The sequence below is a fragment of the Microtus pennsylvanicus genome, chromosome 21 (assembly GCF_037038515.1).
Source record: "Microtus pennsylvanicus isolate mMicPen1 chromosome 21, mMicPen1.hap1, whole genome shotgun sequence".
NCBI classification, from domain to species: Eukaryota; Metazoa; Chordata; class Mammalia; order Rodentia; family Cricetidae; genus Microtus; species Microtus pennsylvanicus.
Window position 1 is genome coordinate 17,705,770 of NC_134599.1, and position 12,823 is coordinate 17,718,592.

Sequence of the window (12,823 nt, forward strand, 5' to 3'; positions counted from 1 at the left end):
AGACAAAAATAGTTAAACTTAAAAAATAAATTATAATTTTAAGAAATCTAGAAAATAAACATGCGAACAGAAAGAACATCTTTCTTGTCTCTCTTTGTGCCAGAAACCACACAAACTCTTGACTTACGCGGAAGTGTAAAGTATCAGAGAACTGACTCCTGCCGGGGATACCGTAGCCAGCGTGGTCTTCAGAGTCACAGAGCAGGTTTTTCACCATTTTGTCCAGGCTAGGAAGCATTATCTAGCAGTACTGATGCTGAGTCCATGACTACAGTAATGGCTTTCTGTAGAAGCTGTTGGAGGTCAGAAAACACCGTGGTTCTCAGTATGAGAATGAACTTATCTGCTCTAGAAGGCTCGCAGAATGACTAGAGTTTGGTTCAGCAGAGCCTTTCTTGTTCCTGGCGGTTTTACCATGTCAGTAAGTTACTGTCTGCAGAGGGTGAGTTCTGAGTGCCTTCACCAAAGACTGGGACATGTTGGTCACTGTCTTGTGTTCTGGTTTTCTGTAGGTGAAGCAGCTGAGCAGCCATTTTCAGATTTACCCCTTTTCATTGAGGAAACCAAACTCAGATTGACTAGGAATGGAAGAGAAGAATGTCGGCCTGTAATCTCCAGGAAGTGCTGTAAATGATGCCTGTAAATATCCCATCCATCACCACTGAACTCTACTGCTCTGCCTGGCAGCTGTGGGAGCGCAATGTGTGGCGTGTGGACAGCAGGAGTGAACATGGTCTGAGCTTGTGGAATTTTGGGCTTTCTAACTCCCAACTTTATTTTTTTATAAGACCATGAGACATTTTGGTTAAGCACAGTGTACATTAAACCAGCTAAATGTTCCTAGCTTCATGAGTCCATAATGTTTCGACTCATACAGAGTTAAGGATGCTTTACTTTTATTTTTAAAGTTCCCAGATTGATTCCGGAACACTAATAACATTCGGATAGCCACAACATGTCCTAATATTTGATACTTTAGAAAAGGTCTTTAGCTGTGGAAATGGTTGACAGCCCAGATCTACGGTAGAGAAGCATCTAACAAGTCTCTCTGGCCCGAGATACCAGCGAACACAGAACACAGATTTGTACAGTTGCCAAATCCTGGTTATTCTCCCACGGAGCTTCGAGAGGTTGTCTGGTGCCCGGCTCTTCCTATGGCTCAATGCTGATAAATTTTTTAATTTTCTTTTAGAGAGAAGTGTTCCGTTGTTACTTAGTATTGTGGCACGTTGTTTACTTGTGGCGTTTCCTCCTGTTGGGATTGGGTGCCTGTGAGCCATGATTCTTGAAGCTGTGTTTGACAGTCCCATTCTCGTGGTACTTATGAGGCTACAGATAAAGGACCTTGTGAGAGAAAACTTAGACTGGAGTTAGGAATCCAGAACTCCGTGATGACCACAATTAGCACCCTGGCACTGCCTGGCCACCTGTCTACTTCTTTCATTCTCTCTCCTTCTTGGAGTGAGGTGCTGTGGTTTTTAACCTGACATGGGATAAGATAAGGCAGAGAGACAGTCTCTCTCCCCTAACTCTCCTGCCTCCCTATTTGAAGAAAACTTTTGATATATATGCCTTACTGAGTATTTACTCTTTAAGATGACTCAGTAATTTTTGAGGTTTACTGACAACACAAAACTCCCTTTAGCTGTATTGTGGTTATCTCATAAATCTCACCATTTTATAAATGTGGACATTCTCTTTCTTTGGACTTTGTCTTTATTTAGTTTGGTGGTGGTGAAATTTACTTGCTGGTTTTATTTTTCCACTGAATGAGGTTTGTGCTTAAATGAAGAGTGTGTCTTAAACCCCTTTTTGTTCTGGGTAGGCTGCACTTGGATAAGATGGGCACCGCTGTGTTGATATGGAATTAGTCATAACTGTTATGCACCTATGAATGTGACCATTCTTAAATATTGTAGCTCATCTCTGCTGCTTTGTAAAAAGTAACTAATTGATGTTCCACCTGAGCGTTTTTAAGTTGGAATCATTGTCATCAGACTGTTGAAACTGAGTGAGGAGCTACCCACAGCCCTGGGCTGGTTTTCACTGTTTGTAAGGCTCATGTGTGTTTGGGGACTTTCTCTAAGACAAGAAATGAAAGCAGACGTTGATGTGGGAACTGGAAAATGACTCTGTGTTCATTAATAAATTGCCATCATGGAGGTCAGAAAACTAGCCAGCTACATGAAGATAACTGTGCTGTGTACTCGCGCCCTGTAGAACTGAACTGGGCAACCCTGAGTCGGGAAAGAGCTCTGTTATAAGGTTTTTGGTGATCATTTTACTTTTTTTTTTTTTTTTGGCGTTGTACACAGGAATAATCATTTGTATAAAAGAAAATAACATAAATATTTATTAAATAATGAATTTGGACCACAGACTTTCTTCACCTTGTACAGTATATTGAAGGATCATGTCCTGTAATTTGAGGGCGCTCTCTCTCTCTCTCTCTCTCTCTCTCTCTCTCTCTCTCTCTCTCTCTCTCTCGTTCTTTCTTTCTCAATGTATCTGTCCTCTTCTTGTTGCATCAGGTGGATTTGAAAAATGTTTTGTGCCCTTTGTTTTGTGTTTAACACATCTCTGTAAAGGTAAAGGTTTCTGTTTTAGGTAGTTTTGACACTGTTTCAGAATCCTGTGGACTTGTGAACCCTCCCAGCCGCCTCACGTCCTCTGCCGTTTGTTGTCGCTGTACAGCGGATGAGAGACTTGACACTCAGGAGCTCTGTGCGCCTCAGTCACACCCCTTCCTCTACACTTCCCAAACGTAAACATTCTGGAAGTTTATGTGCTCTATTTGGGTGAGTTTACGCCACAGCCTGTCCCAGGTGACACAGAAGTCTTTTGGGGACCAGCTTCATGGGCAGGAACATAAATTCGTGCTTTCTGTACTTGCAGAATAGAGTGCCTTGGCCAGGCTAGGGGTTTGCATTGTTACTCTGCTGGACCCATGCTACAGACACCTTTAGAGGCTTCTCTTCGGGTTATGGTATGAAAAGGCCCTTTCAGGCTTGCCAGAAAGTAATCTCCCTGTATCTGCAAGGGTGTAGGATAGAATAACATTAACAGTACTTGGATAGAGGCTGCCACTTCTGATCTTTTGGTTATATATATGATCTTATTTCAGCACACTGTTTGAAATGGCCACCATCACTTGTCTTGAAAAATAGTAATTGTTTATAGGTTTTAGAGCGTTAGAGTAACTTTGAAGTAAAAATATAACTAATTTTCCCCTGACACTTCAATTTTATGATTGACATACTTTAATTCCAATTTTGAAAAGAAAATGTTGAACATGGTTTAGGATGTTACAGTACCACTGCTAATACTGCTATGTGTTCTCTCATGAGGCAGCTGGGGAGAGAGGTATATGTCAGGGTTAGCATGTGCTAAGTTCGTGTCAAGAATATTGCTTGTGACTTTGAACCTGACCATTAAGGGAGTATGTTGTAGTCAGAAGACGTATGGGTAGCACCTTGCTTCCCAAAGCAGACTTCAACTCCATGACCTATGAAAATAAAAAGATAAATTCTTTTTAATTGGAAGTATCTAAGTCTAGGACTGCTGCTCCCGCTTTGTGAGGGGTGGGGGGTGGGGTTCCAGACAGGACTTCTCTGTAGCAATAGCTGTCCTGTAACTCACTCGGTAGACTAGACTGGCTTTGAACTCAGATCTGCCTATCTCTGCTTCCTGCGTTCTGGGATTAAAGGCGTGTGCCTCCACTGTCTGGCTACTTTCTCCCTTGATATTATAACTTGAAACTTACTTGTAGCCACCACGTAGAACAGGGTGAGCTCACTGAGCCCTGACTTGGTTGCCTCCAGACCTTACCACATTCAGATGGTCAATGCCTTGTATCTTCTCACTGGTGAAGGACTGGGAACAACCCCAGAGAGGAAAGTCAAACCTGTGGACAGCAACTTTTGAGTTTGGGTCTCTCGATAAGCCAGGAACAGATAGAGAAATCATATTGGTTGTTAGGGTACCTGTGTTCAGAGTGGCCTTATCTTGACCCACTTCTGGTCAGGCCTCTGTCTGTGACGTCGGACCAGAATTTTCTTTGTCCCGTGAAATGTCATTTGGAGGCAGCATGCCCTGTCTTGAGCATCCTGTGGTGAGTGATCTTATTATAGTTCGCTGCCCTACTCCAGCCTTTCGGGGAGAATGCTGACTAGGGGGCTGCACCAAAGCACTTGAACGTGCATTTAAAGTGACATTCCTAATAGTAAACTGGTATTAAATTAATCACTGTGAAACGGATGTGTGATGCTCTAGGACTTTTTAAAAGCTAGCATGCATTTCTGCTTGTCTTTTATTGATTATGTAACCCATGTGGTTTGTATGTTTTGGGGTTTTGTTTTTTAGTCATCTTCAACAGTAGTACAAATGACTGGCATCACAGCAGGCGGTGGCTTCAGGGCACGCAGTGAATCATAGTGGTCTAGCCTTTCCAGGGAAAGGGGTGATGTGTTTGTTTCTTTTTCGCATGGAGCCGTGGGAATTGGGTTTTCTGGCTGCTTCATTTCCTGAGTTTCTACCGTATGAACTAAATGTAACTTACTCTCCAACCTGCATGTTCGTAGTGTGCTTTGCTCTTTAATAAACAGACGCTCAAGAGATAGTACACCAGCTGGTTATTGTCTCTGTCTTTTAAGTAGGGATATGTTCTTTTTTATAGACATTTGATAAACTCACTCTTAGAGTAGCAGGGGGAGTTTTGCTATTTGGAGCTCTCTCACAGGCAGCCTGAACAAGGATTTGTTCATTCAGTGAAGAAGGCTGGGTTCCCAGGATCGAAAGCACCACACGGACTGACTTTAGAGTTTTTGAGAAGGGCCCTCTCCCTAGGAGCATACCTGGGCTTTTAGGCTGTTTCTGTTGTTTTCCCTTTCAGAGAGCCCTTCTTAGAAAGCTGGACTAAGTTTGGCTGTTTTAATGACAGTTGGATTGTGGCCATTGAGAGTCTAAAATAGAAAGAGAAGCCAGTGCCCCCGTCAGCAGCTCTAAAACTGAAATCAGAGATCACATCGACTGTCCAGGGAGTGACTAAATACTGTGGGTGTTTTCTGTCACATTGGCTATAGGATATTTTAAGAAGTTTCTTTGGGTAACAATCAAGATAACCGTTGATTTGGGTTTTTCATAAGCAAAATAATCCTTGATGAATTCTCAATTTTAATACTCTTGGTAAGGACTTTTAATATCTAGAGAAAAAACTCATGACCTGGAACTTGTTTATTCTGTATAGGTTAAGCAGGCTATAGAAGTGGCCTGTTTTACCTTGGCTGCATCACTGACCTATTGGAATTACTGTTATACATCGACAGGCTACTGATTAGTTCACTTCAACACGTCTCAAGAATGCAGAATTTAGTGTTGAATTCTGAATTCTAGTTTTAATTTATTTTTCTTCTCTCTGGGTAGAATGGAAGACAGTGATGGCCAAGTATAAGGGAGGACGTCTGCTCTTCCCTTCCCCTGTCAGTGGAGTCAATGGATGGCAGGAGAAGGAGAATAAACTGCTGCTTTCCTGAGTAAGGTTTCATGTTCTGTGCTCAGAATATGTGGCAGCAGTTGTGGCTGTGGAGTTTAATTTGGTGCCATTACCAGTAGATTTTCTCAAGTCTTCTGAAGTAAGAGTAAACTTCCGTCCCTTCCAGGCACCTAAAAACTGGAGCAGGTGGGGGAAGGAAAATGATACCAGAGAGAAAAATGAAAAGGACATAAAATCTTTCTCCTTTCAAGTACTTTTAGTTGTAGCTGGCCTGTATAGGACTTGCGGTGTTAATAGTAAACTAATGTAGCATTTACTTAATCTGGTTCCATGTGCTCTCTCTCTATACACATTTAATGTGTACACCTGTTCTCTGTGTATATACACGTTTAATGTGTACACCTGTTCTCTGTGTATATACACATTTAATGTGTACACCTGTTCTCTGTGTATATACACATTTAATGTGTACACCTGTTCTCTGTATATATACACATTTAATGTGTACACCTGTTCTCTGTATATATACACGTTTAATGTGTACACCTGTTCTCTGTATATATACACATTTAATGTGTACACCTGTTCTCTGTATATATACACATTTAATGTGTACACCTGTTCTCTGTATATATACACGTTTAATGTGTACGCCTATTCTCTGTATATATACACGTTTAGAATGTACACCTATTCTCTGTGTGTATATATGATATGGCGTCTACATGGAGTTTACTCTTGATTATTAGCCAGGTGGTAACCCTCATTAGACTGTTGCTTGGTGTGGACCAAGTCCACACCTAAAGCCACTTCCCCACCTGGAGCCATAGCCCTCCCTGCCCCGGGTCATCTCAGGCCTTGAGAAAACCCCTTAAGTACACCACTTTCCCCTTCCTTTTTACCAGGGAATTAGGAACCAGAAAGACTGGTTTAAGAATGCTGGCTGCTATCTTCAGGGTCGAGGTTTCTGGGTCTGCTGGGCCCTTTTTGGAAGGAGGCAGCTTTGGGAGCAGTACCTGTGGACCTCATCGGGGAGATGCTTGCTCTTTGCCAAGGCAGAGCTCTGCAGCTTGCTTACGTTTACTGGAATGTTCCAAGTCTTGTGATTCAATGTATAGTAAACTACTCTGAGGTGTTTGGATGTGACTTTTGCATTTTCTGTGTTACTGTTCCCTGCTGCTAGTCCAGATAATCAAGACCTGTTTCTTGTCACCGGATTTCAGAGGCCTTGACCTTCTCTGGATTTATGTTCATGTCTGCTGCCGTGGACTCCAAAAGTTAAGCAGTGGGTTTTAGTTTTAAATTGTTTAATTCTTTTATTGATAAATATTTATTGTAATAAAAATAAATAATTTTTAAATCCTTTTAATTGTTTTCAAGTTGTCTTTTTTTTTTTTCCTTTGTCCTTCCTTGGTGCATGTGAAAGGGAAAGGTCTGTAGTGGGAAGCAGTCCCAGCTGCCCCACTCAGGACCACCAGTCAGTGTAGAGCACGGTAGTGAAGGTTCGCACACACACGCACACGGAAAGCGTCACCCAACTTCACTTCAAATATACAAGAAATTCATAATGTGAATATCCCCGGCACCCGGACTCATTACTCAAGGACAACACATGAGTGGACATCTTGCAATTCCATCATGGTACAGAGGACCATGTATCTGCATGTGGGTCCCATGCCTAACCTGGGTAGGCAACTGTCTGTGCAGTGGGCAGCTGGCTAACAGAAGAATCTGGACATATATGAATGTCGAGATATATATATATATATATATATATATATATATATCCAGATATATACATATACACACACACATATATATACATACATACATACACACATATCAAATATACATATCTCAGATAAATGAGTCTTTCTTGGCCTTCATTGGCCCCCAGACTTGATATGTTGTCAAGGATAGTCCCAAGATGGCCTTGGATTTCTGATCTTGTTCCATTTGCCATTACTGGGATTGCGGGTGTGTGCCAACGGCCTGGTTTATGTTGTGCTGGGGTTCCAACTGAACTACATTTGCTAGTCCTGAAAAGGGGGTTGTTGCTCTCTTTCTGGTTATTGCTTCTTTGGGGTATAAAAAGACCAGCTTGCTTTCAGAGACCTTCCTGGGTGTGACTTGCTTTGTGACCAGAGTGACAGCAGTAGCTTGCTTGATTACCCGGGCAGTGAGGAAGTATAAACACAAACTTGTTTTTTACTAACCATTGTACAATCCTTAGTAACTTTTTAAAGTTAGGCTCTCATGTAGCCCACGCTGGCCTCAAATACTGTGTAGCTGAAGATGACTTTGAACTTTTGACCCTCTTGTCTTACCTTTCTGAGAGCTAAGATTGTAGGTATGTGCCCCCGTAGCCAGTTTAATTCTGTGCTAGGGTTAACCCAGGATTCATGTATGCTAGGCAAGCTCTCCATCCCTACCCAGTGGTGAAGTTTTTTTGTTTTTTTGGGGTTTTTTTTTTTTTTTTTTTTTTTTTTTGGTTTTTCGAGACAGGGTTTCTCTGTCTTTGGTTCCTGTCCTGGAACTAGCTCTGTAGACCAGGCTGGTCTCGAACTCACAGAGATCCGCCTACCTCTGCCTCCCGAGTGCTGGGATTAAAGGCGTGCGCCACCATTGCCCGGCCCCAGTGGTGAAGTTTTAAAAACCTTTCAGTCATTGTCGAAGCCCTGCTTCAACTCCTGGGTCCGCTGTGCGTCTGTTCCTCTCTTCATACTTAAACTTTTAAAGATATACATATCTTTATATATATGTAAATATACATATATATATGTATATATACATATCTTTATATATATGATAGGCGTATGCCACTGCCCACGCGTGGCTGACAGTTTGTGGGATTTGTTTCTCTTCACTATGGGGCCCCAGTGGATGGAACTCAAGCACCTTTGCCCCTCCACTCCCCAGCCCTCATCCTGACCTTTTCCTTCATACTTTAAAGATAATACTAAATAAGTTTCAGAAATAAAATTGAAAATTTCCTTCTGGGAACTGAGTTGGTAAAATTTACACAAATTGGGATATAACTGGGTGATGCTTTCCATGACCCATATCTTCCTTCTTGTATGAAGTAGAGCCGGGGTTTAATAATATTTTAGTATATATATTTAAGCTGAGAGGTTAAGAGGAAAAGTAAGCACTCAGAAAAGCAAGAGACCTGGAGGGCGTAGGTGTGGTGGACTCTAAGAGACTTGCCTCCTTCTCTTTGTTTTTTCTTGAATAGATCTGGAGTGTTGTTCTAAGTCACATAAATTCTGTATCATCCCAGGAATTCTCTGGCAGGTTTTTAAATCATTTGTTTAATTCTATTTTATGTGCATTTGTGTGAGATTCCCTGGAACTGGAGTTACAGACAGTTGTGAGCTGCCGTGTGGGTGCTGGGAATTGAACCCAGGTCCTCCGGAAGGACAGCCAGGGCTCTCAACCGCTGAGCTATCTATCTCTCCAGCCTCAGCTTTGGCAGGGTTTTTTTGTTTGTTTGTTTTTTATGGATCTTGTGCCATACCAGCCTTTAAAATATAAGTAACCAGAATAAGCGTAAAGACATGTTTGCAGTTTTTCAGTGACGTGTATATGTTAGACTCTTACCATGTAGCAGGTGTCTTCTTGGTGGATGCTATAGTACATAGTGCTGAGCACAACTAGTCAGTCTACCTCCAAGGACACTTTATTTCCTAGAATAGGTGTTTTAAGTAGAATGGCCTTGAGATATTAGTGAATCCTGACATGTAAGGGGCCTTCCTAGTGCCTTTTATGACATTTGTTTCCTATACCAATGAAAAAGCTTACTGCAGCCCAGACATTGTGGTTTAAATCTGTAATCCTAGCACTTGGGAGGTTGCCACATAGTGAGCTCCAGGCCAGCCTGGACTGCAAAGTGAGATGCTGTCTTAAGGCAACCACAAGACTATCCAAAGCAAACAAAAAGGCTTATTACATAATTGAGATTGGCTAAGACCAGTTGGTCAGGGAGTGGACTGAGCCAGGAAAGACCAGCTCGTGGCCTTTGCTGTGGTTATGGGTTGGTCTAGATGGGAGTCCCTAGCATATGCTTGCCATGGAATCATCTGCCAGTGTGTGTGTGTGTGTGTGTGTGTGTGTGTGTGTGTGTGTGTGTGTAGGAGGGAGGATGCCAGAAGAAGGTGTCAGGTCCTATGGAGCTGGAGTTACAGGCAGTTGGGAGCCACTTGGTGTGGGTGCTGAGAACTGAACTCGGGTCCTCTGGAAGAGCAACAAATGCTGAGCCATCTCTCTTGCTGTATCCTGGTTTTGTTTTTGTTTTTGCTTGTTTGAGAGTCTGGAGGTGGCTGAGGGGGCAGGGACCAGAGCCTCACACGTATACTAAGCAAGTGCAATATCACTAAACTACCTCCAAGTTCCCTTTTGAAACAGTTGTCCCAGATATGGAGAAGAAAGGCGTGAGGTCTGAGAGTCATCAGCAGCCAAACAACAGAAAAATGGAGTCTGCCCTCCCACCCAAGCTAGACCGCACCTGTACAGCGTTAGGTCTGCTCATCACCTAATATGCTTACTGCTTACTTGTCATGGATTTTTTTTTCTCCACTATGTAGCTATTGCTGGCCTGAAATTTGCTTTGTAGACCAAGATGCTTGAATTTAGAGATCCTCTGCCTCTGCTGGAATTAAAGACATGCACCACTACACTTGGTTCTTTTTTTCTTTTCTCTTTCTTTCTTTCTTTCTTTCTTTCTTTCTTTCTTTCTTTCTTTTTTTTGAGACAGGGTCTCATGTAGCCCAGGCTGCCCCCCTCCACTAAGTTGCCACAAATGGCTTTGAATTTCTGATTGTCCTCCCTCCCTCTATCTCCCTGGAGCTTCTTGGAATTTTATGGTGCCATTGTTCTCCCATCTCCTGTGTAGCAGTTCATCTCCCTTGACTATATGGTGGTTCCTACTCACAGCCACAGCTAACCGAGTACATGTACAAGCACACACAGACATGTTGCTTTATGGACATTAAAAGCGCGGACCTGACAGAGCCTAGGCCTCTAGGAGAGATTCATGCCTAAGGTTATAACAAAGCTGAGAGGGCTTTGTAGAAGGCCCGAAATTATAGAAGCAGCTGCCCCTGTTCTCACCACTTCGAGACTTAAACTGATGCTTAAAATGAATTAATAGGAAAGAAAAAATGGCTCCACTTGCCTCTTGGCAGGGCTTGTAGCCTTCAAGGAATTGTGATTTGTCCAAGGGGGCAGGGCAAGTCCAGGACTAGCGTCTGCATTCTAGAAACTTTTCTTTAGCTGATGGGGTGAGGCACAGTCAGAATGATACTGGTGCAGTTTAGCCTAAAGGGCTGTAAGGAGTGGAGGTATCATCTTAGGGGCAGAGCCTTCATCTAGCATGTGTGAGCCCCTACGTTCAATCTCCAGTCTCTTGAGGGGGATGAGGGAATTGCTTTTGGGATAGTGTCTTAAATGTAGCCCAGGCTGACTCAACCTCCCAGAGGGCTGATTGTGAACCAATTGGTGTAGGGCTTTATAAAGTTATGAGTGCTCTATTTGGACGACTTTAAGTCAGAAAAGGACACTGGATCTCATTACTGATGGTTGTCAGCCACCATGTGGTTGCTGGGAATTGAACTGGTGCTCTTAACCACTGAGCATCTTTCCAGCCCCTACGTATTTCGTTTTTATTTTGTCTTGTGTGTCTTGCCCCTGGGGCTCCCACTTACATACCCACTTGCTGGTGTAGGCAAGCCCTTTACCACCAGGCTCTTTCACAAGCCCTTTTTCTTTTCTTTCTCTCTCTCTCTTCCTTTCTTTCTTTCTTTTTTTCGGACAGGGGTCGAGACAGGGTTTCTCAGTGTAACCCTGGCTGTCCTGGAACTCACTCTGTAGAGCAGGCTGGCCTCGAACTCACAGAGATCTGCCTGCCTCTGCCTCCCGAGTGCTGGGATTAAAGGCATGTGCCACTACCACCCAGCTGTGGCTTTAATTCTTAATGAGAACATTACAAAAAATGTTTACACGTATGTTTGTGTGTGCTTGGGTGCCCGCTGCAGGGTGTGAAGATCAGAGGACAACTTGTTAGAACTGGCTCTTTTTTTATAGTGTGGGTTCCATGGATTGAACTTAAGCTGTCAGTCTGTCACCCGCCGAGCCTCTGGCCGACCCAGGGGACACGCTGTGACTAAGGAATGTTGCTTTGAGAGATCGGTGGTGTCCTGGGTCCTAAGTCATTCTCAAGCTCCTGGATGCAGGTGGGTGATGTTCGGACTTGGGCTCACACTTCCAAAAACAAACAAAAACCCCCGCCGTGGGCTCTGCACTCACTCCACACTCTGCTTGAGGAAGGGACGCCGCTATCCCTCGCCTGGGCACCATGCTTTTCATGCAGCAGGTGCCCAGTTACATTGGAGGAATGTGCATTTTAGAAATATTCATTGGTCAATGGGTGATCAATTGGTCGTTCGAGTCAGAAAGGGATGAGGTGCCACTTGTTCCAGCTGCCTTCGTGGGGGAAAGGCCAGCCCTTGCAAACTAAACTTCAGGCAAAGCGAATAATTGTGTATCCCAACTGGGATACAAAACTACAAAGCTTGGTGAGCGACTGAAGAACAGCGCGCGCACAACTACGCCAGCTGTAGGTCAGGTGACTGCCTTCCACTGGCAACGGTTTGTTTCTAGCAACCAGGCTGCGAGTCCAGGCGGAGCGGTCAGTGGGCGGGGGATCGCTGCCATGAATCCTGCCATGAATCCGTCAGGAAACATTGCGGTCATGGAGCAGAATGGGGATGACCACCTAGCCACCCCGATTCACGGGCCCTCGGTGCATTCGGATAACCCGCAGGAGCGCATCCAGGCCCGGCGCCTGCGCATCGCCGCCCGCCAGGAAGCCCGAAGGCGGTGAGCAGGGGAGGCGGGCTGATGCGATGGAGAGCCCAGACCCGGGAGTGCAGAAGCTGGGGACAGGTTGGGTGGGAGCTCTACGGTGAGGGGTGGGTGTGCTCTAAGTGTGAGCAGGAAACGTTTTCTTCCAGAACATTCAAGCAGTGAGTTTTGGGACAGCTAGGCGTGGTAGGTCATGCTTTTAATACCAGTACTGGAGAGGCAGAGGTAGGCAGACCTCTTTGAGGTCAAGGATAGCCTAGTCTACATAGTAAGGCCCTGTCTCCTCAAAATAAAATAAAATAAAATAAAATAAACGCTTTTATTTTAGTTAGTGGCCGCACTCATTGGGCCCCTGGCCATGGTGATTATTGTAGCAAAGATCAGGATAGTTTCCGGAACTGATAATCATTTTCCAGACTCCATCCAGGCATTTTTAGTGCCAGACCCGTGAGTTGGGCGTAATGGGGGCTA

At 43.9% G+C, this 12,823-nt stretch overlaps 2 protein-coding genes across 3 annotated transcripts in view; both read left to right on the forward strand.

Moving 5' to 3' along the window:
* Positions 1 to 2,380, forward strand: part of Selenoi (selenoprotein I) — a 35,836-nt gene extending 33,456 nt beyond the window's left edge. The window contains exon 10 of the mRNA XM_075955799.1: positions 513 to 2,380. Coding sequence (XP_075811914.1) covers positions 513 to 611 — 99 coding nt within the window. The 3' untranslated portion in view covers positions 612 to 2,380. The remainder of the gene's footprint in view (positions 1 to 512) is intronic.
* A 9,752-nt stretch (positions 2,381 to 12,132) lies between these two features.
* The window catches only part of Drc1 (dynein regulatory complex subunit 1), a 36,777-nt gene continuing 36,086 nt past the window's right edge, over positions 12,133 to 12,823 (forward strand). For both annotated transcript variants that reach the window (XM_075955034.1, XM_075955035.1), the window contains exon 1: positions 12,133 to 12,367. In XM_075955034.1, the coding sequence (XP_075811149.1) occupies positions 12,201 to 12,367 (167 nt within the window). In that variant the 5' untranslated portion in view covers positions 12,133 to 12,200. The remainder of the gene's footprint in view (positions 12,368 to 12,823) is intronic.